Source organism: Geotrypetes seraphini, chromosome 5 (genome assembly GCF_902459505.1).
Source record: "Geotrypetes seraphini chromosome 5, aGeoSer1.1, whole genome shotgun sequence".
NCBI classification, from domain to species: domain Eukaryota; kingdom Metazoa; phylum Chordata; class Amphibia; order Gymnophiona; family Dermophiidae; genus Geotrypetes; species Geotrypetes seraphini.
In genome coordinates, this window is record NC_047088.1 from 13,267,106 (window position 1) to 13,293,475 (window position 26,370).

The window sequence follows — 26,370 nt, forward strand, 5'->3', positions numbered from 1 at the left end:
ATTTTCCGCTGAGCCTAGAAGTCGTGTTTTTTCAGGCTCTGCCCCAACTGCCTTCTAGCACTGCGATTTTTTCTTGTTTTTTCTCGATTAAGTCGCTGTGTGCGAATTTTTCTTTTTTAACTTGATTCCTGCTTCGTTTTTCACCGACCCGGAGGCTACCGGGTCCCCGTGGCCGCGTGGCTACTTGAGCCGCGGCCACTTTCGATTCTATGTCCCGGCCTTTGACCGGCTTTAAAAAGTGCACCTGGTGCGAGCGGCTTCTTTCCATCACAGACCCGCATCGCCGGTGCATCCTTTGCCTGGGGGCTGCTCATCCAACCGACTCCTGCCCCCAGTGCGCTACTTTCCAGAACCAGGCCATCCGTCGAAGGAAAGCCCACATGGCGGATCTTTTCGCCCCAGACCAACCCTCTACCTCGGCCTCGAGGTCGGCCCCGGCCTCGGCCCCGGCCTTGACCTCGGCCCCGAATACCTCGGCATTGCCTCGAGACTCGACCCCGAAGTCCTCGGGACAACAGAAAACCTCGGCTCCAGGTAAGTCCCCTCTTCCCTCTTCAGGTTCCTTACCAGCAAAGAAACCAACCTCGGGGACACCGGCGACGCATGGCGGAAGCCCCATGCTTACAGCCCCGGCGAAGCCCTCCAAGCCTTCGGGCCATGCCTCCACCACACGGGAATACTCTGATACGAGGTCGCCCCCGGTGGAGTGCACCGAGGCAATGGACATGCCTTCGATGCTGTCCGTGCCTGTCTTCCAGGACCTACTCTGAGCAATGATCTCGTCGGAGCTGTCCGCTGCAATGGCCCATCTACAACCGGCCTCGACCTCGACCCCGCATGTGCCAGACTAGCCTGAGCCTCGCGTCGAGCCACCTCGGGGAAAATTGCGCAAGCTCCGCCGCATCTCATCCTCCTCTGATTCCTCGCCGAGGCACCCGAGGCGCTCTCCCTCCACAGACCGCCACAGGGCAAAACGTCGTGCTAAACCGACAGAAACCTCGAACCGCCGTACCTCCAAGAAGGCCCGGAGTTCCCCCACTCTACGAGGCCGTTCCCCTACACCTCGTACGGGACCGCTCAGGGTGGCGGAGTTATCACTCTCCAACCCGCGCATCCTCCGAACTCCCCCTCGAACCGGGGCTCCGATCCGAGGTGTCAGGCTTTCACCGAGGAAGTCCGGGTCGAGGTCACCAATTCGACATCGATCGGTACCCCGAACCCCGGCATCGTCTCCAAGGGGCTCCTCGAGATGTCGGAGATCCCCGACCCCGGAACACTTTCACAGTGCTTCCCCGGTCTCGGAACGTGGATCGGAGCGGGAACCTCGATACTCGAGGGAAGCCTTCCCGTCCTTCTCCACCCGATGGATGTCTAATTCACCGACCCCCACGGGGCCTCGGGAACATCCGCCCATCCTTACACTGCCTTTGTCCAGGACATGGGCCACGCTTTGGACTTAGACCCTCCAGTCCGACTCCAGATACTCAAAGGAGTACCTAGCGGAGCTGGACATGCCATCACTGCCCCAGAGAGTCCCTTCGCTTACCGCCTAATCCGGTACTCCAACAGGCTTTCTTCAGAACCTGGAGACCCCCTATATGGTCCCAGCCATCTCCTCCAAAAATGGAGGCCAAGTACCGTACGGTACCCTACCCAGGGTATTGAACAACCACAGCTCTCCCACCAGTCGCTGTTGGTAGAATCGTCCCTGAAAAAGGCTCACCCCTCCCGGGTCTCAGCTACGGTCCCCCCAGGTCGGGAAGGCCGAACCCTGGACAAGTTCGGCAGGAGACTATATCAAAATGCGATGATGGCCTCTAGGGTGCAAAGCTACACTTTCACCTTCACATCCTACCTCAAACACCTCATCGGACTACTGAGAGCCTTTGAGACTGACTTACCAGCCTCTTGCCAAGGAGCGTTTAGCCTGCTTGTAGAATCTCTCTCCAACCTACGCCTCCATCTATTCCACGCGGCCTACGATGGCTTCGAACTCTCCTCCAGAGAGGCAGCCTTTGCTATCGCCATGCACCGACTAGCTTGGCTGCGCCTGGTCGACATGGACCCCAACTTACAGGACCGGTTGGCTAACCTCCCCTGCGTGGGAAAAGAGCTGTTTGACGACACTATCGAGGCGGCTACAAAACGCCTCTCTGAACACGAACGCTCATTTGCCTCCCTTGTCCGGCAAAAGCCAAAACCGCCCGCGTCCAGGCCATTCAGGGCCCCTCCGCGCCGCTACCCGCAAAAATCCACTCCTGCCCTCTCCCGGCCTCCGCCCAGGCGTCCGCAAACCCACCACCGGGCCCCACCCAAATCCCAACCGTCTGCAACTACCAAACCATCCCCATCCTTTTGACAGGACATGCGGAAGGGGACTGACCCCCTCCGCCAGAGTTCCAGGCTCCCTACCTATTGGGGGCCGCCTCAGAGCTTTTTACCCTCACTGGGAACAACTCACGTCGGACGCATGGGTCCTTGGCGTGATCTCATCAGGATACTCTCTCAACTTTCGAGCCATTCCCCAGACAGCCCCCCCAGGGAAGTGCCCTCCCAACCGAACGCTGCTACCACTACTCCTCTCAGAAGCTCGAGATCTGCTTCGCCTGCGAGCGGTGGAGGAGGTTCCCCCCGACCAACAGGGGAAGTGCTTCTACTCCCATTACTTCCTGGTACCGAAGAAAACGGGAGACCTACGCCCAATACTAGACTTGAGACGACTCAACAAATTTCTGGTACGGGAAAAATTTTGGATGCTTTCCCTACCGACCCTCTACCCCCTGATCGAGAAAGGCGATTGGCTCTGCTCCCTCGATCTGAAGGAGGCGTACACACATGTTCCAGTGCACCCCGCTCACCGCAAGTTCTTGCGTTTCCAAGTAGGGGACCTGCACCTACAATACCGAGTCCTCCCCTTCGGCCTAGCATCATCACCCCGGGTCTTTACCAAGTGCCTCGTGGTGGTCGCAGCTGCCTTACGCTCCCAGGGCCTTCAGGTATTCTCCTACCTGGACGACTGGCTGATCAAAGCCCCGTCCAGGGAAGGGGTTAACTCAGCGACCCAACAGATTATTATCTACCTACAGAGTCTGGGGTTCGAGGTAAACTTCCCAAAATCCCAACTGAGCCCCTCGCAGTCTCTGCAGTTCATCGGAGCCACACTGGACACGGTTCCCCTCCGTTCCTTCCTCCCCCCTCCACGTCTAGAGGCGTTAGTAAATCTGAGTCGAAAGATCTCACTGCTACCCTCGGTATTAGCTCGACAGATGATGACTCTGCTAGGCCACATGGCCTCCACCGTCCACGTTACACCATTCGCCCGTCTCCACCTGAGAATCCCTCAATGGAACCTAGCCTCTCAATGGCGTCAAGATCGGGACTCGATCGATCGCCCCGTGACAGTGACTCCTTCCTTGCAACGATCGCTCCGCTGGTGGGCCGACTCTTCAAATCTTTCCAAAGGTTTGCTCTTCCTCGCCCCCCCACACAACAAGGTCCTCACCACGGACTCATCGGAGTACACTTGGGGAGCCCATCTGGATGGCCTACGCACTCAAGGGATGTGGTCAACAGAGGACCGTCGCTGCCACATCAATGTGCTAGAGCTTCGGGCCATCTATCTCGCAGCTGTAGCTTTTCAACATCTGCTCCACGACCGGGTGGTTCTCATCCGAACCGACAACCAGGTAGCAATGTACTACGTAAACAAACAAGGGGGAACAGGGTCTTGGCCCCTCTGCCGGGAAGCTCTGCGCCTCTGGAAATGGGCAATCTCCAACAACACCTTCCTTCGAGCGGTGTACATACAAGGAGAACAAAACTATCTGGTGGACAGACTCAGCCGCCTCCTCCAGCCACACGAGTGGTCACTGCACTCTCAGACCTTACGACAGGTGTTCGAACAGTGGGGGACACCACAAATAGATCTGTTCGCATCCCCCCACAATCACAAACTGCCTCTCTTCTGCTCCCGGATGTACTCCCCGGACCGGCTCGAGGCCGACGCCTTCCTCCTCGACTGGAGGGAAGGTTCCTGTACGCGTTTCCACCGTTTCCTCTGATCCTGCGGACACTTGTCTACCTGAAAACAGTACAAGCCACCCTGATCCTGATTGCTCCTCGCTGGCCACGCCAGCCTTGGTTTTCCCTCCTACTTCAACTCAGTGTCAGAGATCCACTGCCTCTGCCTCGGTTTCCCTCTCTACTATCACAGGGTCAGGGTTCGCTGTTACATCCCAATCTTCAATCTCTTCATCTGAATGCTTGGTTTCTTTCCCCCTGACTTCTCTCCCCGTGTCTCAATCAGTCAAGGAGATACTGGAAGCCTCTAGAAAAACCTCGACGAGAACCTGCTACTCCCAAAAGTGGACCAGATTCTCAACCTGGTGCTCCTCCCACAGTCAGGACCCGGTATCGGTCCCCGTCCCTCTGGTCCTTGACTATTTACTTCAATTATCTCACTCCGGCCTAAAGACCAACTCCATTCGGGTACACCTCAGTGCGATTGCGGCCTTTCACCAGCCCCTGGAAGGGAAAGCCCTCTCGCTCCATCCCTTAGTCTCTCGCTTCATGAAAGGTCTCCTGAATGTCCACCCTCCTCTCAAACCTCCCCCGGTGGTTTGGGACCTCAACGTGGTTCTGGCTCAACTAATGAAACCTCCATTTGAGCCCCTAGACAAATGCCATCCAAAATTCCTCACTTGGAAGGTAATTTTCCTGCTTGCGCTCACTTCCGCTCGGCGGGTTAGTGAGTTACAGGCTCTGGTAGCGGACCCACCCTTCACGGTATTCCATCACGACAAGGTGGTACTCCGCACTCATCCAAATTTCTTGCCTAAAGTAGTATCTGATTTTCACCTCAATCAGTCCATTGTCTTGCCTGTGTTTTTTCCCAAGCCCCACTCTCACCCCGGAGAGGTGGCGCTCCACACTCTTGACTGTAAGAGAGCGTTGGCCTTCTACCTCCAACGCACTCAGTCACACCGGAAAGTCCCCACAATTGTTTTTGTCCTTCGACCCAAACCGGTTAGGTCACCCAGTCTCCAAGCGCACCTTGTCCAACTGGTTGGCCGATTGCATCTCCTTCTGCTATGCTCAGGCTGGTCTCGCGCTGCATGGTCGAGTAACTGGACACAAGGTCCGAGCAATGGCAGCCTCCGTAGCGTTCCTCAGGTCCACACCTATCGAGGTCTTCGGTTCATACTTTCACCTCCCACTACTGTCTGGACTCACTGACCAGGAGCGATGGCCGGTTCGGCCAATCGGTTTTGTGAAATCTATTTGCTTAAATTGCCAACTTCCCTCCATCCCTTTTCAGTTAGCTTGGAGGTGACCCACATGTGAGAATATCATGCCTGCTTGTCCTGGGATAAAGCACAGTTACTTACCGTAGCAGGTGTTATCCAGGGACAGCAGGCATATATTCTCACAACCCGCCCACCTCCCCGAGGTTGGCTTCTTTGCTAGTTAAGTGAACTGGAGACCACGAGGGGATGCGCCCCCTAGTGGAGCAGGAAGGCACGCATGCGTGGAGCAGCAGAGCAAACTTAAATCTTCAATCAAGTTTGCTTGAAAATGCTTCTGCATCGGGGCTCCGTAGATGACGTCACCCCCATGTGAGAATATATGCCTGCTGTCCCTGGATAACACCTGTTACGGTAAGTAACTGTGCTTTATTGCAAAGTTAAAATGCAGAATATAAAAACCTTATTACCAACCAAGAGACCCAACACGGTCCGTGTTTCGGACAACACGCCTTCGTCAGGGGTCCATGGTAAATAAGGTATCAAATATATCGCAAAAAATGAGGATACCAACAAATGCCTGTATATTCAATCCGCCGTAAACGCTGCCAAAAATGAAGCCACTCAACGGAGAAAAGTTTGGTTTTCCTGCTTTAGTGTTTCTCCTGCAGATGTGGTTGGATTTCTTTTTGCTTCTCTCGAGTGTGAAAAAGTTAGACATGAATGGCCTGAACATTTTGCCAACGTCTCATGGTTCTTGCATCACGACAATGCAGCAGCTCCCGTGGCGCCGTCTGTGAGGGAATTTTTAGCCTGTAAAGAAATTACCGTATTGGATCACCACCCTCCACACCTGTTCTGGCCCCCAATGACTTTTTTCTTTAGCCAAAGATAAAGGAAATATTGAAAGGAAGACATTTTGATGACATTCGGGCCATCAAGGGTAATATGACGACAGAGTTCCAAAATTGCTTTGAAGCGTGGCCTAGGCGCTGGCGTCAGTGCATAGCTTCCCGAGGGGAGTACTTCGAAGTTGACCTTAGTAATATTCAGCAATGTAGCGCTTAAGTGTCCAGGTTAACCACATGTATAATAATAATAATAATTTTATTCTTGTACTAGTGTTTAAGCCCGTTACATTAACGGGTGCTAGTAAAGCCTCCTTCCCTCAGCACCAGCTCCAAACCAATTTTACCTCCCCCCCCCACAGCCCCCTTCTCCCCCAGCCCAGTAGCACCTCTTCTCTGCTCCCCCTGTCCCTCTTCCTTGCTCCCCCGGTCAATAGCACCTCTTCCCTGTTCCCCGTCCCTCTTCCTTGCTCCCCCGGTCCAATAGCACCTCTTCCCTGCTCCCCCTGTCCCTCTTCCTTGCTCCCCCGGTCAATAGCACCTCTTCCCTGCTCCCCTGTCCCTCTTCCTTGCTCCCTCGGTCAATAGCACCTCTTCCCTGCTCCCCGTCCCTCTTCCTTGCTCCCCCGATCCAATAGCACCTCTTCCCTGCTCCCCCTGCCCCTCTTCCTTGCTCCCCCGGTCCAATAGCACCTCTTCCCTGCTCCCCGTTCCTCTTCCTTGCTCCCCCTGTCCCTCTTCCTTGCTCCCCCAGTCCAATAGTACCTCTTTCCTGCTCCCCCTTTCCCTTCTCTTACCTTATCTTCCCTGCTCCATTCGGCCCCTCCCCCTTCTTCTACTGCCGTTGTCGATCCGGCCTGCTCCTGACCCTCCCGGCAGACAAACCTCGGGGCTCCAGCCGCGTAGGCAGCACTTTAAACATGCTGCTTTGCGGCCTTCTACTGGCGATTTCCTCTGCCGCGTCTGTCTCCGATGATGTCATCAGAGACGCGGCAGAGGAAATCGGCAGAGAAGGGTGCAAAGCAGCGTGTTTATAGTGCTGCCTACGCAGCTGGAGCCGGGAGGTGACGGAGAGGGCAGGGGGTGCTAGCGGCCGGCAGCGGTGGAGAGCAGGGAAGGGCGCAAATGTCACTTGCGGCCGGACCATAAGCCGCGCATGCGCACTTCCTGTGTGTTCTACAGCTCACGGAAAACGGACGCACGCATAGGAAGTGCGCATGCGCGGCTTACCGTTTTATTATATTAGATACCGCCACACCCAAGAAGTTCTAGGCGGTTCACATCCATTAATTAAGATCCGTGCTGACACACGGATTTACAAAATTTTGACAAAGTTACAGCAACAAAGAAGGGAGCGTGGGAGCGCTTTAACAGAGTTTTATCAAAAGTACAAGCAGCAACCAAGGTAGGGATGGAGGTAAGAGAAAACAAGTCGGGGGAGACCAAGTAGGGGGAGGGGGGGCAATAGGAGCGGGGAGAGGGTGGGAAAGGGGTAGTTGCAGGTGGAAGGGGGTTAAAGGGCCTGTTCTCAGAAAAGGTGCGTTTTGAGTAGTTTTCTGAAGCTGAGGTAGGTGGGGGCCATCTTTATGTAGTAACCCATAGCTGCTTAAGCACTGAATATCGCACTTAACTGGCAATGGTTTAGACAGCTCTGCAATCTTGGAAATTCAACGCCGGAGCCCAAACGTGGCTCGGCATAGAGTTTCTGGGCTTAATCCCAGAGCTGGTCACCAGGTCCCTTCTCTCTCTTCTTTCTCACCGTGCTGCCTTCTCCCTGCCTGGTTACTAGTGGAAGTCCGCAGGCATCCAAGGCTGTAACTGGTTTTAGAATAGAAATGATTATAAATCTTGCCATTATTTTTATTAGGTTGTTTTTTGTTTTTTTTTGAGCCCTCGGTGTCACAGCTGTCAAAATGAATATTCTTTATTACAATTTTCATAGTGCAATAGATTTTGCTCCCCTCCCTCTTTCTCACACATGTTCCAGTTTATGAATCGGAGAACAAGATTAAGATGCATTCACTGCTGAATTCCCTCTGGGGGTTTTTTCTGCACCTTCACGCCAGGCATTAAGCTGCTCCAACAGCATTAATAATCCAAGGACTGTGTGCGTGTGCTTTTCGAAGGGAACATCCTGTGGTGATTTTTCATTTTGTCCTCACCTTTTCTTATTTTTAGAATGGAGACATTCCCAGACTATTTCTTGTCCTGGGGGTGTCTGTTATTTGTTACCTAGTAATGTATTTAAAAAATGTATATATATATAGCATTAGTATGTTAGAGAAGCATGTGCCTGCTGTAGAAGAAATGATGCAGAAAGATTTGACATGTCGTATTTAAAGATTTTTTTCCCCCCCACAAGGAAATAATAAAGGGACTGGATATATTGCAAAGGAAATCCTTCTGAAGCATCGAGAACTACAAATGAAAACTGTGGTTGCCCGTCAGGGGTTGGGGGAATTTCTATCACAGTGTCTCTGAAGGCTGGTGGTCACTTGGTCTATTGATGAAAACTACTATTCCCATCAATTCTTGGGGTTGCCATTGGTTACAGAAGAACGATAGTCGTAGGTGCAGTAAGATAGTTCTGTAGAAAGATTTTGACGGAGATTTCGGCAGTTGGAACCCAAGCACAGTACCGGGTAGAGCTTTGGATTCTTGCCCAGAAATAGCTAAGAAGAAAAAAATTAAAAAAAATTAAAATCGAATCAGGTTGGGCAGACTGGATGGACCATTCGGGTCTTTATCTGCCGTCATCTACTATGTTATTATGTTACTAAAGAGAGAGAGAGAGAAAGAGAGAGAAAGTGAGAGATAGAGAGAGAAAGAGAGAGATAGAGAGAGAAAGAGCTGGGAGTGTGTAGATGGGCTGGAGTAGGTTTTAATGGAGATTTCGGCAGTTGGAACCCAAGCACAGTACCGGGTAGAGCTTTGGATTCTTGCCCAGAAATAGCTAAGAAGAAAAAATTAAAAAAATTAAAATCGAATCAGGTTGGGCAGACTGGATGGACCATTCGGGTCTTTATCTGCCGTCATCTACTAGGTTACTTACAGCTTGTTTGAGTTTGGGTTTTTAAAAATATGTTATTTTTATTAATTATAACTTTTTCACAAGTATAAGAACTTGTTTAAGGAAATACAGAGCCATAATCCAACATGGAAATAAATCTAAATACAAACTGAGAAGTAACAATCTTATGGAAATAGTTCTTTCTTACACCACAAACAGAAGGAAAGGAGGAATCAAAATTACTGAGAGACTGGGTGGCAATAGGGCGAAAGCTGAGGGCATTATAGGGGCTACACAAGGCGAGGGGGATCGAACAGAGGCCGGGGCCCAGGAGGGGACAAGAAAACCCAGAGGAAAAGCGGGGAAGTGGGGTGGCGGAAATGTGGGGAAGCTGAAAGCTACGAGGGTAAAGGCTATGGGCAAAACAGAAGTACAGGGAACAGGAGAGGCGGCCCAGGTGAATGCAGAGGTGAATGCAGAGGTGGAGGAAAAACGACGGGACCTGCGGTGCTTATACGCAAATGCAAGAAGCCTCATGGCTAAGATGAGTGAACTTGAGGTCGTGGCCAAGGGGGAAGACCTGGATATAATTGGAATTACAGAAACATGGTGGACAGAGGAGAATCAATGGGATGTGGCGCTGCCGGGGTACAAGCTCTACAGGAGAGACAGGACCCACAAGAAGGGGGGAGGCATAGCACTATATATAAAGGACTCTATCTACTCGGTCGGGATGGATATAGCAACGAAGGCAGAGGGGCTGGAATCGCTATGGGTCAAATTGCCGGGAAACAATGGTGCAGGCATAAAACTGGGACTGTACTATCGCCCACCTGGCACGCCGGAAGGACTCGGACACGACCTGGAAGCTGAACTGAGACAGGAGTGCAGGACTGGAAGTGTAACAGTGATGGGAGACTTCAACTACCCAGGGATAGACTGGAGTACGGGTCACTCCAACTGCACTAGGGAAACAGGATTTGTAGAAGCTGTGAGGGACTGCTTCATGGAGCAACTGGTCAGGGAACCGACGCGGGGGTGTGCTACCCTTGACCTCATCCTGAACGGATTAGGGGGGCCTGCAAGAGGGGTAGAAGTAGGAGGACCACTAGGCAACAGTGACCACAATGCAATCAGATTCACATTAGAAAGGGGGACACCCATAGTAAGGAGAACCGCAACAACTGCGCTCAACTTCAAGAAAGGGAACTATGTTGCTATGAGGGAAACGGTGGGGAGGAAGCTCAGAAACATCTTTAGGATGGAGACTGTGGAAAGCGCCTGGACCCTATTCAGGGACACCCTGCAGGAAGCACAAAAAACGTACGTCCCCAGTTTCAGGAAAGGATGCAAGAACAAGCGGACAAAGGACCCGATTTGGATCTCAGCAGAAGTAAAGAAGGCAATAAATGACAAAAAAGTATCCTTCCGGAGATGGAAAAAGGATCCAACTGAGGAAAATCACCAGGCGCACAGGAAATGCCAAAAAGAATGCCACCGAGAGGTTAGAAAAGCAAAAGGGAAATACGAAGAGGGGCTGGCCAGGGAAGCAAAAAACTTCAAGGCATTCTTCAGTTACGTAAAGGGGAAACGACCAGCGAGAGAGGAGGTGGGGCCGCTGGACGATGGGGAAAGGAAGGGAGTGATTAAGGAGGATAAAGAGGTAGCTGAGAGGTTGAACACGTTCTTCTCGTCAGTTTTCACGAGAGAAGACACATCTAATATACCAGACTCAGAGGAGCTCATGAGTGGGGAACAGGTTGAAAAATTGGAGCATATAGAGGTCAGTAAGGAGGATGTCCTCAAACAGATAGACAGATTAAAATGCGGCAAATCACCGGGTCCGGACGGGATCCACCCAAGGGTTCTGAAGGAACTAAGACAAGAAATAGCGGGCACAATCCAGCATGTTTGTAACCTATCCTTGAAAACTGGAGAGGTACCAGAGGACTGGAAATTGGCGAATGTCACACCTATATTCAAGAAGGGATCGAGGGGTGACCCCGGGAACTACAGGCCGGTGAGCCTGACTTCAATTATAGGGAAGATGGTGGAAGCTATGATAAAAGACGGCATTTGTGAGCACATTGAGAGAAATGGCCTACTGAGAACAAGCCAGCACGGATTCTGTAAGGGAAGGTCGTGCCTAACGAACCTTCTGTACTTCTTTGAGGGAATAAGCAGTCGGGTGGACAATGGGGAACCCATCGACATCATTTACCTCGATTTTCAAAAGGCTTTCGACAAGGTACCACATGAAAGGCTGCTTAGGAAACTGTGGAATCACGGGGTGGGAGGGGATGTGCACAGATGGATCGAGCACTGGCTGTCGGGTAGACTGCAGAGGGTCGGAGTAAAGGGCCAATATTCTGACTGGCGGGGAGTCACGAGCGGTGTGCCACAGGGATCGGTGCTGGGGCCGTTACTCTTCAACATATTTATCAATGACCTGGAAAAAGAGGCAAAGTGCGAGGTTATAAAATTTGCAGACGATACGAAACTGTGCGGCAGAGTTAACTCCAGGGAGGAGTGTGAGGACCTGCAAAGGGACCTAGACAAGCTGGAAGACTGGGCAAACAAATGGCAAATGCGCTTTAACGTGGAAAAATGCAAAGTCATGCATATAGGGAAAAAGAACCCGTTGTTCAACTACAAATTGGGGGGGGGCATTGTTGGGAGAAAGCAATCTTGAGAGAGACTTGGGTGTGCTGGTGGATGCATCACTGAAGCCATCTGCACAGTGCGCAGCGGCCTCAAAAAAAGCCAACAGGATGCTGGGCATCATAAAGAGGGGCATAACTACCAGGACGCGGGAAGTCATCATGCCACTGTATCGAGCGATGGTGCGTCCGCATCTGGAATACTGCGTTCAATATTGGTCGCCGTACCTCAAGAAAGACATGGAGGTACTTGAGAGAGTCCAAAGGAGAGCAACGAAACTGGTAAGAGGGCTGGAACACTGCCCATACGCCGAGAGGTTGGATAGGCTGGGGCTCTTCTCTCTGGAAAAAAGGAGGCTCAGGGGAGATATGATAGAGACCTTCAAGATCATGAGGGGCATAGAGAGGGTGGATAGGGACAGATTCTTCAGACTGAAGGGGACAACAGGTACGAGGGGGCATTCGGAGAAACTGAAGGGAGATAGGTTCAAAACAAATGCAAGGAAGTTTTTTTTCACCCAAAGGGTCGTGGAAACTTGGAATGCGCTACCGGAGGAAGTGATCAGGCAGAGTACGGTACAGGGATTCAAACAGAGACTGGATGGATTCCTGAGGGATAAAGGGATCATGGGATACTGAGAAAGCTAACCAGAAAATAAATGTAGAAACCCAACCAGGTCGTGCAGGTGCAAGACCGGAGGGCTAGGACTTTGATGGGAAGATAGGACTCAATTAGGAAACCGAGGTGGCATGGGGGCCCCTTCTGGTGATTTAGACAGGTCGTGACCTGTTTGGGCCGCCGCGGGAGCGGACTGCTGGGCAGGATGGACCTATGGTCTGACCCGGCGGAGGCACTGCTTATGTTCTTATGTTCTTATAAGTTACAATAAACTAGTTAGGGAAAGGCTTAATACGTCAAAGCCCCCAGTTACTAATTATTTGAACCAGACACTCCATCTCTGATAAACCCCTTGAGGTCCAAAAAGGATCTTAGCTGATCGGGCGCATAAAATATATATTTCATACCCACATATTTAATAATACACTTGCAGGAGTAAGTTAACATAAAGGTAGCAGCCAATTTCGGTTCACGGAAGTTTCGCCCCCCACATTTCGCCCCCAGCAATTCGCCCCTCACATTTCGCCCCCCACATTTCGCCCCCAGGTATGTTTCGCCCCCACACATTTCGCCCCCACACATTTCACCCCCCGGATGTTTTGCCCCCACACATTTCGCCCCCGCACATTTCGCCCCCGCACATTTCGCCCCTGATTTATGTGTACTGCACATTTCGCATTGGGCTAGTTTAGCGCTGGCCACTGCGGTATTAGCTCCAACGCTCATAGGGGAGCCAGAGAGAGAGAGTCGGGGAGGCAGAGAGCAGGTTGTGGCGGAGAGCCGGGGTGCCAGAGAGAGAGTTGGGGGAGGCATAAAGTAGGTCACGGCGGAGATTAGGAGAGCCGGGGAGGCAGAGAGCAGGTCACGGCAGAGAGCCGGGGAGCCAGAGAGAGAGAGTCGCACCCACCCCGACTCTCCCTTGTTGAGCCGCGGCCTGCCAGAGCCCGCCGAGACGCTCCCTTGGTTCCTGCGGGAGGGCCGCCGCACACGCCACGGGAGGGAGGGGTTGTGCGTCGCCGGAGGCCCAGTACCTTATCGCCGGGTGGGAAGGGGTGGTGTGGCTGCCGCCGTCTCATCTGCTCAGCGTGGCTGGCGTCTCATGTAAGCCGAGCACCTGCGGTTTCCTACTCTGGAGATGTAAGGGCTTGCGATAGAGGCAGGAGGAAGGAAGAGAGAATCCTTTGCCTCTTTGACTGTTCTAAGCAACCTGGTACAGTGGTGTAAAATCCACCCCATGCCGCCCTCACTTTGTGGGAGGTGGGGGCCGTGAACCCTGCACCACAGTGGCCGAGGTAGAGCCCTGCAAATGCGTCCTTCCCCTCCCTGGGCGGCCCGGCTGTGTGGGAGGGGGGATTGGGGTTTCCGACCCTGGCGGCCGCGTCACTGTCTCCCAGCCGCCCTGCTCCGGCCCCGGGCAGGGCGCGATGCACTGGAGAGCCGGGGAGCCAGAGAGAGAGTTGGGGGAGGCAGAGAGCAGGTTGATTTCAGGGCTGCAGGGCTGGCAGGACAGTCGGAAAGGGTCTCCCCCCCAGGGCCTAACTAGGTACTGGATCCAGTGGGGGGGGGGGCCTTCATGGTAGGAGTACAGCCCTCTCACTTCTGCCTTCTAAAATGGCTGTTGTCCTCTTGCAGCAGCTAATGGTATTAACAGGAAGTGCCGTGAGCAGCTGCGAAAGGTCATGGCTGCCATTTGGGAAGGCAGGAGCGAGAGGGCCATGCTCCTGCCACAAAGATCAATGCTGGACTGCTAGGTACTTTGATAGGTCTCAGGGGGAGGAGGGGGGGGGCATGGGACATGTGGCTCACAAGCTGTATGTTGCCGACCCTATCTTAGACGCAGAAAGGGGAGGTGGGAAGGGAGACAAAGTTAGAGTGAGAGAGAGAGAACGGAGGAACGCTCAGGGGCGAAATGTGCAGTACACATAATCAGGGGCGAAATGTGCGGGGGCGAAATGTGCGGGGGCGAAATGTGTGGGGGCAAAACATCCGGGGGGCGAAATGTGTGGGGGCGAAATGTGTGGGGGCGAAATGTGTCTGGGGGCGAAATGTGGGGGGCGAAATGTGAGGGGCGAATTGCTGGGGGCGAAATGTGGGGGGCGAACCTTCCGGATCCCGCCAATTTCTTTGTCTCATCTCTCATTGCAAGCAATAACTAGCTTGTTTAAGTTTTAATTCTAGAAGTCAAAAACCAAGTAGAAAAAGCATGTAGAGTACGGCTCATGGAATTCTTTCCAGCCCATCTGCATGTGTGTGTTTATCGGTCTATTTGTATATATCTGTTTTGCATGTCTAAAACCAGCGCTAAGAAGTCCGGATTTTCCAAACGGAAAATCTGGTAACCCTACCCCCGCAGCCTGTGCAGCATTTCTGTTTCTCTTCAGGTCGCTAGCAGTGGCTCCTCCATGCTGATGGCTGCTGACCTGGAAGCCTTCCCTCTGACGCAAAATGCAAACATGTCAGAGGGAAGGCTTTTGGGTCAGCCATCGGCAGTGCATAGGAACCACTGCCGGCGATCTGGGTAGGCGGGCCTGAACCGAAGATGGGCAGGCCAGGTCCACCCTGGCTATGCCCGTGGTTCTGAAACAGCAGTACCACTGAATATCCACAGCCAGATAAACAGTGGCAGGTATCTGGATCCAGATCTCTCCCTTACAGAACTGATCTGTCTGAGTTTACTGGCTCTTCAAGCTATTTTGGGGGGCGGGGGGATTGCTATTGTTTTTTTTTAAATCTATGAATTCCTTTTGCTTTTTTGCAGCTATGGGTGAACCAGGAAGATGGTGTAGAGGAAGGAACCAGCGAAGTCCAGAATGGGCACTTGGACCCAAACTCAGAATGCCTCTGTCTCGGCAGAACCCTTCAGAACCGAGACCAGATGAGAGCAAATGTAATCAACGAGATCATGAGCACAGAACGCCACTATATTAAGCACCTAAAGGACATCTGTGAGGTGAGCAGAGGGTTGGAGCAGAGCACGCACAGGTCAGAGAAACAGCGCTGCAGGGGTCTATATATAGGTGCTGTGAGGTAGGGGGAAATACTGCAGATGTGCGTTCAGCCGCTGGGAGCTTGGGGGAGGTGCTGCAGATGTGCGCTGAACTGCTGTGAGGTTGGGGGAGGTGCTGCAGATGTGCGTTCAGCCACTGGGAGGTTGGGGGAGGTGCTGCAGATGTGCGTTGAACTGCTGTGAGGTTGGGGGAGGTGCTGCAGATGTGCATTCAGCTGCTGTGAGGTAGGGGGGAGGTGCTGCAGATGTGCGTTCAGCCGCTGGGAGGTTGGGGGAGGTGCTGCAGATGTGCACTCAGCTGCTGTGAAGTTGGGGGAGGTGCTGCAGATGTGCGTTCAGCCGCTGGGAGGTTGGGGGAGGTGCTGCAGATGTACGTTCAGCTGCTGTGAGGTTGGGGGAGGTGCTGCAGATGTGCGTTCAGCCGCTAGGAGGTTGGGGGAGGTGCTGCAGATGTGCGTTCAGCCGCTGGGAGGTTGGGGGAGGTGCTGCAGATGTACGTTCAGCCGCTGGGAGGTTGGGGGAGGTGCTGCAGATGTGCGTTCAGCCGCTAGGAGGTTGGGGGAGGTGCTGCAGATGTGCGTTCAGCCGCTAGGAGGTTGGGGGAGGTGCTGCAGATGTGCGTTCAGCCGCTGGGAGGTTGGGGGAGGTGCTGCAGATGTACGTTCAGCTGCTGTGAGGTTGGGGGAGGTGCTGCAGATGTGCGTTCAGCCGCTAGGAGGTTGGGGGAGGTGCTGCAGATGTGCAATCAGCTGCTGTGAAGTTGGGGGAGGTGCTGCAGATGTGCGTTCAGCCGCTGGGAGGTTGGGGAGGTGCTGCAGATGTGCGTTCAGCTGCTGTGAGGTTGGGGGAGGTGCTGCAGATGTGCACTCAGCTGCTGTGAAGTTGGGGGAGGTGCTGCAGATGTGCACTGAGCTGCTGGGAGGTTGGGGGAGGTGCTGCAGATGTGCGTTCAGCTGCTGGGAGGTTGGGGGAGGTGCTGCAGATGTGCACTCAGCTGCTGTGAAGTTGGGGGAGGTGCTGCAGATGTGCATTCAGCTGCTGTGAGGTTGGGGGAGGTGCTGCAGATGTGCGTTCAGCCGCTGGGAGGTTGGGGGAGGTGCTGCAGATGTGCACTCAGCTGCTGTGAAGTTGGGGGAGGTGCTGCAGATGTGCGTTCAGCCGCTGGGAGGTTGGGGGAGGTGCTGCAGATGTGCACTCAGCTGCTGTGAAGTTGGGGGAGGTGCTGCAGATGTGCATTCAGCCGCTGGTAGGTTGGGGGAGGTGCTGCAGATGTGCGTTCAGCTGCTGTGAGGTTGGGGGAGGTGCTGCCGATGTGTGTTCAGCCGCTGGGAGGTTGGGGGAGGTGCTGCAGATGTGCGTTCAGCCGCTGGGAGGTTGGGGGAGGTGCTGCAGATGTGCACTCAGCTGCTGTGAGGTAGTGGGTGATCCGCAGAAATGTTTCTAACTTCTGCACTGAAATAATCTCACTCAGGGCTCAGAAATTCACAAGGTGAGAGCAGTTTTGTAGAATTCATTCATAGTAAAGGGGGAGCGGCGGGTCCGCCTCAGATGCCATCTTGGTGGCTGGGCCCATTCATGCTCTGGGTCTTCCCTCTCTCCTTAAAGAGTGACCATGGCACGGGGAACGGATTCTGTCCCTGTGTCAATCTGGGATCCTTTGCGTCTGTATTGTTCAAATAAAGCTCTTTTGACTTTTGCTATCTCGTTGCTCCCTCAAAAATGGCAGCCATCCTCTTCTCTGCGGCCCCCTGCTCCTTCCCTCTGCCATGCGTGCACCTTCACTTCCCCTCCTCTCTACCTCTAGCTCTTCGCCGGCGTGAGTGGCACCTGCCAGTGTAGTCTCTCCCTCTGACATCACTTCAGGGTCCCACGCCTATGAAGTGATGTCAGAGGGAGAGCCGACGCTGGGAAAGTTAAACAGATAAGGGGTGTGCGCAGCAAGGGGGCGGATAGGGAAGCAGCGGGGCGCCACTACCCCAGGCTTTTCTCGCCCTCACTACGCCACTGCTCAGAACTGCCCTATTCGTTTTCTTACACAGTAACTGATCAGTTCTGTGCTGGCAAGACCCACCAAAGCGATCTTGGAAGCTCTTTGATTGGGTACTGTTCCAGTCACTTTAGAGCAGGGGTGTCAAACTCAGTCATATTAAGGGGCCGAAATTCAAAACACAGCCTAAGTCGCAGGCCAGACCCCGCTCCCATAATAGTACTAATTGTAACACCTTTTTTTTCAATTCATTTTTCATATATACACACACAATATAATCTTATTAACAACACATAATGGTTAACCACAAAATTAAACTACACAAAGCACACTGTATGCTTCTCAACATTCATTCCTACCAGAACACAGATAACCCCTATGCAAATCCGGGACCACAAACTAAAAGTACTAATATATACAAGCGAAACCCTAAGATTCAAGACTGCATGCAGTACAACCCAAGAGAAAAAGAAGGGGATCTCAAACAGACTGGAGAAGGTTATCATACCACTGTACTGGGCCATGGTGCACCCCCACCTGGAATACTGTATCCAACACTGGTCACCGTACATGAAAAAGACATAGTACTACTCGAAAGGGTCCAAAGAAGAGCGACAAAAATGGTTAAGGGACTGGAGGAGTTGTTGTACGGTGAGAGATTAGAGAAACTGGGCCTCTTCTCCCTTGAAAAGAGGAGACTGAGAGGGGACAAAAAAGATAATGAAGGGAATAGGCTTAGTAGATAAAGACAGGTTGTTCACCCTCTCCAAGATAGAGAGAACAAGAGGGCACTCACTAAAGTTAAAAGGGGATAGATTCCGTACGAACGTAAGGAAGTTCTTCTTTACCCAGAGAGTGGTAGAAAACTAGAACGCTCTTCCAGAGTCTGTCATAGGGGAAAACACCCTCCAGGGACTCAAGACAAAGTAGATAAAGACAGGTTGTTCACCCTCTCCAAGGTAGAGAGAACGAGAGGGCACTCACTAAAGTTAAAAGGGGATAGATTCCGTACAAACGTAAGGAAGTTCTTCACCCAGAGAGTGGTAGAAATCTGGAACGCTCTTCCGGAGGCTGTTATAGGGGAAAACACCCTTCAGGGATTCAAGACAAGGTTGGATAAGTTTCTGCTAGACTCAAATAGGGCACTGGTCTTTGACCTAAGGGCCGCTGCAGGAGCGGTCTGCTGGGCACGATGAACCTCTGGTCTGACCCAGCAGCAGCAATTCTTATGTTCTTTCTGAACAGTGCAAAATATAGGCAGCAGATGTAAATTCTCAAAACTGACACAATTCAATCACTAAATTGAAAATAAAATCATTCTCCCTACCTTTGTTGTTTCCCTCCCGCCATGCTGTGCCTCAGCTAGGTGCCTCCCTCCGGCAGGTGTCTTACCTTCTGGCCGGCTCCCGCCTGGCCGTTGTATGCAGCCCGCGGTGCGATGCGGCGTTTTTATTGCCGCCCCCGGTGTTATCTTCTGGCCGGCTCCCTCCGCCTCACTGCCGCAGTGTGCCCAAAGCCACCAACCGCGGCTCCTCGTGCATCTCGCGCCTCAACCGAAAGCATTCCCTCTGATGTTGCGACGTCAGCGAGAAGGCTTCCGGTTCAGACGCAGGACGCGTGTAGGAGCTGCCGCCGCCACCGCTCGCAGCTTTGTGCACGCTGCGTCAGTGAGGCGGAGGGAGCCGGCCAGAACACCGGGGTCGGCAATGAAAACGCCGCATTTGACACCTGTGCTTTAGAGACTTTGACATGGAGGTTGTGACATGTAGAAATCTTTGTAGTGAACATGAGTTTAACGTGGCGTGAATTTTGAATGAATGAAAAATGCCTGTTGGTTGCAGTTGGTTCTCTGTCTGTTAATCTATAATCACGTTTGGGATAAATCTCTGCGTCAATGAATTTGCTTCAAGATTTGGACGGTAAACGAGCCAAAGTGAGAGGGCGCATAGACTGGCCTTTGTATGTCTCCCTGAAGCTCAGTGCTGCCCCCACCCTGCTTACCTCAGAATGTCAACCTCTCCCATTCCATCAGGGACCTCACCCCCCACCATTTGCAGTCTTGTTTGAGCTTGCTGACAGATCCGTACAATACAAAATGTGGCTGCGTCCTATTAGCGTGCAGCTTGCTGGTGCTTGTTGGGTCCTTGGCACTGTTTTGTATGTAAATCTGAATTAATCAACCGCTGCTCCGTGACCCCCCCTCCTCCGCTGCTGCCTACCAGCTTGAGGTCTTTGGTATGAAGTAAATGTGTAACTCAAGGGCTCTCTTCTGATTTTATTTTTTTTTGTACTCTGGATTAGAGAACAAATCCTCCTCAGAGGGGTGAAATATCATTAACAGCTTATACGACCTCAAGTTGATGGAAAGGCCAGCACATTCAGGACGATGAGATGGTGCCCTGGAAATTGGCAGGAATGTAACGTTCCAATTCTTTCATTTTTTTTCTGCATAAGGCTGAATTGTTTTCCTGGGCAGAAAATAAGAATTTTTCCTGACTTTTCAGGAGAGGATTGTGGAAGAAAGCTCCTCCTTTGATATCCTGGGTTAACCCAGCTAAGAGCTGCGTCTTTTTCTGAAATTTCCTGTGAAATGTATTGTAAGGTTGCTTCATAGACAACCCCGCGAAAGACAAAGGTGCGCGCCGACAACTGAGTGCAAGACAGAGACGTGCGCCGAAGAAAATTACAGTTTTTAGGGGCTCCGACGGGGGGTTTTCTTGGGGAGCCCCCCCAGTTTACTTAATAGAGATTGCGCCGGCGTTGTGGGGGGTTTGGGGGGTTGTAACCCTCCACATTTTACTGTAAACTTAACTTTTTCCCTAAAAACAGGGAAAAAGTGAAGTTTTCAGTAAAATGTGGGGGGTTACAACCCCCCAACGCCCCCACAATGCGGCGCAATCTCTATTAAGTAAAGTGGGGGGTTCCCCCCGCCCCCCCGTCGGAGCCCTAAAAACAGTAATTTTCTGCGGCGTGCACCTCCATGCTGCGCTCAATTGTCTGCGCGCGCCTTTGTCCCGGCGCGCTTTTGACCTGACACCGTAAGGTTTCAGGCCACTGTGTATATTTTGTAGATCCTGCCTAACTAGAGAAGTTTCTGGAAGAATGTGAGGGTGGTAATGATCGCTCGGATTGAGATCTGAATGTTTATTTGTGCTCCATTTTTTGTTTTTTTTTGCATGAATTCAGTCTATTACCCCACCGCAGTGGCATTTTGGGTGAGCCTAGAGTTAACTTCCATGATTAGGGATACCAGACATCTGGATTTCCACGGACATGTCCGGGATAGAGGTCTGCACGGGAACGGGGATCAACTTGCTGAGGGTCCCTCAAATAGGTTTAAGAGCCACTGTCGAAGCACATTGCCTTAGGCCCAGTTGCTCTCTTTCTTCGCCTTCATTTGCATATAATAGAGGTGACAGCCATGCAAATCTGCCTCATGCATATTCATTAGGGATATCTTGACAACCCGACTGGCTGGGAGTCCCACAGCACAGGTTTAAGAACCACTGTACTAAGAGATGAACCAAACACAGTAGATGATCCTTCCAGTCCTCGTCTGCCTTTGTTGTCTATAATTCTATGACATCATAAACAAAAGGTCAACGTGAAGGTTCTGCTCATCTGCCTCTGGATGTTAAATGAGACCCCTGAATGGCATTTGCATGTCCTTTAGAATTTTCAGCTCTGTCAGTCAATGTGCCTATGCTCTTTTCGACACTCACTGTGTTAAGACGATGATTGGTGGACGTCAAGCTGAGCACTTCCTGTTCCAGTCATTCTTAAACAATGGCTGCTAATTGTCTGATGATGTCATAGCAAGAAGAGCTCAGCATGAGTTTCCAAGGGCCATGTCATTATGACGTATGCCTGGCTGTAAAAATAAGCATTGTAAATAAATCTAAATAAATCTACCCTAGTGGAGTATATAGTCCAATAATAAGTTAGAAAAAATTCCACTATTACTTATACATTTTTTAACTTTTAATTTAAATTACAACAGGAAAAGGCCTCAGATATGGAGCACAGTCATTGGCTGAATTGATCAAATTGATCAGCATAGTTGTCACGCTCCTTGCTCTAGTCATCGGCCAGCAAAAACCCGTCTTTTTAACTTAACTTCAAAAAAGCTTTAATCTTATCTAATATAATAAAACGGTAAGCCGCACATGCGCACTTCCTATGCGTGTGTCTGTTTTCCGTGAGCTGTAGCGACCCATAGGAAGTGCGCATGCGCGGCTTACGGTCTGGCCTCACGCGAGGCAAGACAAGTGCGCATGCGCGCCCTTCCCTGCTCTCTACCTGCGGAGCGGCGGCTGCCGACCGCTAGCACCCTCTGCCCTTTCCGTCGCCTCCTGGCTCCAGCGGCGTAGGCAGCACTATAAACATGCTGCTTCGCGCCCTTCTCTGCCGATTTCCTCTGCCGCGTCTCTGATGACATCATCGGAGACAGACGCAGCAGAGGAAATCGCCAGTAGAAGGCAGCAAAGCAGCTTGTTTAAAGTGCTGCCTACGCGGCTGGAGCCCCAAGGTTTGTCGGCGGTGGGATGGTCAGGATCAAGCCGGATCGACAACGGCAGTAAAAGAAGGGGGAGGGGCCGAACGGAGCAGGGAAGAGAAGGTAAGAGAAGGGAAAGGGGGAGTGGGGGAAAATGCTGCTATTGCTTCTACACAGGAAAGGGGGGATAGGAGGGAAATGCTGTTGCTGCTGCATAGAGAAGTGGGATTGAAATGCTGCTGCACAGGGAAATGGGTAAAAATGACAGACAGACAGCGGGAGGGAGGGAGACAGAAAGAAAGAAAGAAACAGGGGCAGGGAGAGGGACAGAAAGACAGACAGAGAAAGGGGGCCAGAGAGAGAGTCAGCGGGAGATGGAAAGGGGGCTGCTTTGGGGGGGAGGGGTGTGTTTGGGATAAACAGCTTTGCTCTGGGGGGAAGACAGAAGGGGCCATGGAGAGACAGGGAGAGGGATAGGGGGCTGCTTTGAGGGGAGGGGTGTGCTGGGGGGAGACAGAAGGGGCACTGGAGAGATAGGGAAAGGGGGCTGCTTTGGGGGGAGGTGTGCTGGGGACAGACAGCTTTGCTCTGGGGGAAGACAGAAGAGGGCCATGGAGAGACATTTGGGGGGAAATGGGTGCTGGGGGCAGACAGCTTTGCTCGGGGGGGGGGGAGGGGGAGACAGAAGGATACAGACAGCGGCCAAGGAGAGAGAGATAAAGAAACACAGACAGACAGACACATCTATTCTAGCACCCGTTAATGTAACGGGCTTAAAGACTAGTTTTTTCATAATAAATTATTAACTTAGTGTTCATATCTGAGGCCTTTTCCCGTTGTAATTTAAATTAAAAGTTAAAAAAATGAGTGCACTTCTCTGAATAAGTAATAGTGGAATTTTTTCTAACATATTATTGTAAAAATAAGCAGCCTTACCCAGGCAACCTAAGAGTCTAATTTGCAAAGTGAGCGTTAATACTAGAAGAACGCTTAAAAAGTAGACTTACGCACAATTCTCCCATCAAATACTAAAGCGAAGCAAACATATTATTTCAGTGAAAATAACCATGAAATTCATGATCAATACTGACTTCCAAATGTTCAAGCTAGTTAGCTTCAAGGATCCTGATAATCAATTAAGCTACAATTGAAAGACTTTAAATACACGGATGCATTTACAAACATTACACACAATGAATGTTATTCTTACCAGTATTTGAACGTCGGGAACATCCCCCTCTAATGTTCAATCATTTTTATTGAGTTTTAAAAATAAAATATACATAACAAAAATCTTACAAAGAATATCATCTCAACTCAGTTATACATTGCAGATATATAAATTCAAAGAAATCAACAATCAATTATCATCACAATACAAACACGGTAAAGTACCTCCCAATACTCTCTCCCCTTCCCCCCTCCACCCATCCCATTCCCAAATATCACTAATAGTCTTTAAGCCCGTTACATTAATGGGTGCTAGAATAGATGTGTCTGTCTGTCTGTGTTTCTTTATCTCTCTCTCCTTGGCCACTGTCTGTGTCCTTCTGTTTCCCCCCCACCCCGAGCAAAGCTGTCTGCCCCCAGCACACCCCTCCCCCAAAAGCAGCCCCCTTTCCCTCTCCCTAACTGTCTCTCCATGGCCCCCTTCTGTCTTCCTCCCAGAGCAAAGCTGTCTGTTCCCAACACACCTCCCACCCAAAGCAGCCCCCTTTCCCTCTCCCTATCTCTCCATGGCCCCTTCTGTCTCCCCCAGCACACCCCTCCCCCAAAGTAGCCCCCTTTCCCTCTCCTTATCTCTCCATGGCCCCTTCTGTCTCCCCCAGCACACCTCCCCCCCAAAGCAGCCCCCTTTCCCTCTCCCTCTGGCCCCCTGTATTGATTCCCCTGCTTACCCTCCCTCCATCCCGGCGTCTTCTGGCCTGCTCCTCTTCAAAGCAGGCCGCGATCGTGGTGGCTGGCCCCAACGAACCTCGCAGGCCACTCCCCAACCCAGAAGCACGCTCCCTCCCGACGCGATCCCGTGCGTCAGAGGGAACGTGCCACCGAGGCCGAAAAGTGACCAGCGAGGCCCGCCAAAGTCAGCCACGATCGCAGGCTGCCCCGAAGAGGAGGATCAGCGGCAGCGCTGAGCGAGGGCGGGAGGAGGCTTGCTTCGGGTTGGTGAGCGAGGGCAGGAGGACTGAGGCTTGCTTCGGGTTGGTGAGCGAGGGCGGGAGGAGGGGAGTGGCCAGAGTGATCCCTGGCCGGGTTCTAAAATGGAACACGGCCACGGATCACATACCACTCCGGCAGGGATCACGCTTTTTAAAAAGCGCATGCGCCGCTAATGTTTTATTATATATTACTAATAAATAGTGCTTCACTTTCTGATTACAAATGCAATGAGTTCACTCCAAAACGGCCTGCTCTGACTGATAATTGCTGTATATAAGGTTCCCAGGTCATCCCAAATTTACTCTGTTTTTTATAAGATGGGGAGGTCGCCCTAGCTTCCAGAATCATAAGAGCATGAAATGCTGCCCTCCAATGCCAAAATTCCAACCAATGTAGCAAAATACATTTTTGACCTATAATAGTAACATAGTAGATGACGGCAGATAAAGACCCGAATGGTCCATCCAGTCTGCCCAACCTGATTCAATTTAAAATTTTTTTTTTTTTTCTTCTTAGCTATTTCTGGGCGAGAATCCAAAGCTTTACCCGGTACTGTGCTTGGGTTCCAACTGCCGAAATCTCTGTTAAGACTTACTCCAGCCCATCTACACCCTCCCAGCCATTGAAGCCCTCCCCTGCCCATCCTCCTCCAAACGGCCATACACAGACACAGACCGTGCAAGTCTGCCCAGTAACTGGCCTAGTTCAATCTTTAATATTATTTTCTGATTCTAAATCTTCTGTGTTCATCCCACGCTTCTTTGAACTCAGTCACAGTTTTACTCTCCACCACCTCTCTCGGGAGCGCATTCCAGGCATCCACCACCCTCTCCGTAAAGTAGAATTTCCTAACATTGCCCCTGAATCTACCACCCCTCAACCTCAAATTATGTCCTCTGGTTTTACCATTTTCCTTTCTCTGGAAAAGATTTTGTTCTACGTTAATACCCTTTAAGTATTTGAACGTCTGAATCATATCTCCCCTGTCTCTCCTTTCCTCTAGGGTATACATATTCAGGGCTTCCAGTCTCTCCTCATATGTCTTCTGGTGCAAGCCTCCTATCATTTTCGTCGCCCTCCTCTGGACCGCCTCAAGTCTTCTTACGTCTTTCGCCAGATTTACGAAATAATTCCCTAACCCCTTTCTTAAAAATCCTGTTCCATTGAAGAAATAATACCATCTTGGAGGAAAGGAACCACAGTCCTAGAAATAATGGATCCAAGAAAAACACAAACAGCATTCCAAAATTTCTGAATTTTGAGACATAACCAAAAAGCATGACCCAATGTATTATCCATTTTTTTTTTTACATTTTAGACATATTCTTGTCTCAACACAACCAAAATGTAAAGCCTGAACTTGAGAAATATAAGCTCTCATAACCATTCGAAATAGACTCTCTCTATAATAAGTGCAAGAAATTGATGAAATGCCAAAATCAAGAGCCTCACTAATTCCCACTCCCAATTCCCCCTCTAATCCTGATTCATCTTTTGTGGTTTCAGCTTAATTGGAACAAATCACACAACTGGGTGTGTGGTGCCATGGGGCTTCATATGGAATGATGTAGGAATTGTTTTTCTGTTTTAATCCTTTTTCTTCTCGTTTCAAGTAGCCTGTGCACTGCAGCCACAGACTGTGGCCCCCTCAACAAGTCCGAGCATTTTCCCTCTGAATGTGGCCACTAGGATAAATGATAAACGCAATACGATGGCTTTCCTAAGAGGAAAGGCTTAAAGCGGGCTAGGGCTTTTCAGCTTGGCGAACAGATGGCTCAAGGGTGATGTGATAGAGGTCTATAAAATAATGAGTGGAATGTAAAAGGTAGATGTGAAATCGCTTGTTCACTCTTTCCAAAAATACTAGGATGAGGGGACATGTGATGAAGCTACTAAGTAGTAGATTTAAAACAAACCGGAGAAAATATTTCTTTACACAACTTGTAATTAAACTCTGGAATTCATTGCCAGAGAATGTGGTGAAATCAGTTAGCTTAGCGGGGTTTAAAAAAGGTTTGGATCATTTCATAACAGAGGAAGTCCATGGGCCATTATTGAGATGGCTTGGGGAAATCCACTGCTTATTCCTAGAATAAGCAGCATAAAATCTGTTTTACTACTTGGGATCTAGATAGGTATGTGGGACCTGGATTGGCTACCGTTGGAAGCAGGATACTGGGCTTGATGGACCTACGATTTGTCTCAGTATGGCAGCTCTTATGTGAGCCAAGTATAGGACAATCCATTGTGACATCACTGCTGAGGTTGGCTCTTAGGCATTGGTGGAATGAGGCTTTATGACATCACAATCTCAGCTCTGGAATGTTGCTGCTCTTTGGGT

The 26,370-nt window shown here is 51.1% G+C and overlaps 1 protein-coding gene across 6 annotated transcripts in view; it reads left to right on the forward strand.

Annotated features, from left to right (window-relative positions):
- Window positions 1-26,370, forward strand: part of ARHGEF9 (Cdc42 guanine nucleotide exchange factor 9) — a 448,518-nt gene that overhangs the window by 340,207 nt on the left and 81,941 nt on the right. For all 6 annotated transcript variants that reach the window (XM_033946853.1, XM_033946852.1, XM_033946856.1 and 3 more), the window contains one exon: window positions 15,139-15,330. In XM_033946853.1, the coding sequence (XP_033802744.1) occupies window positions 15,139-15,330 (192 nt within the window). The remainder of the gene's footprint in view (window positions 1-15,138; window positions 15,331-26,370) is intronic.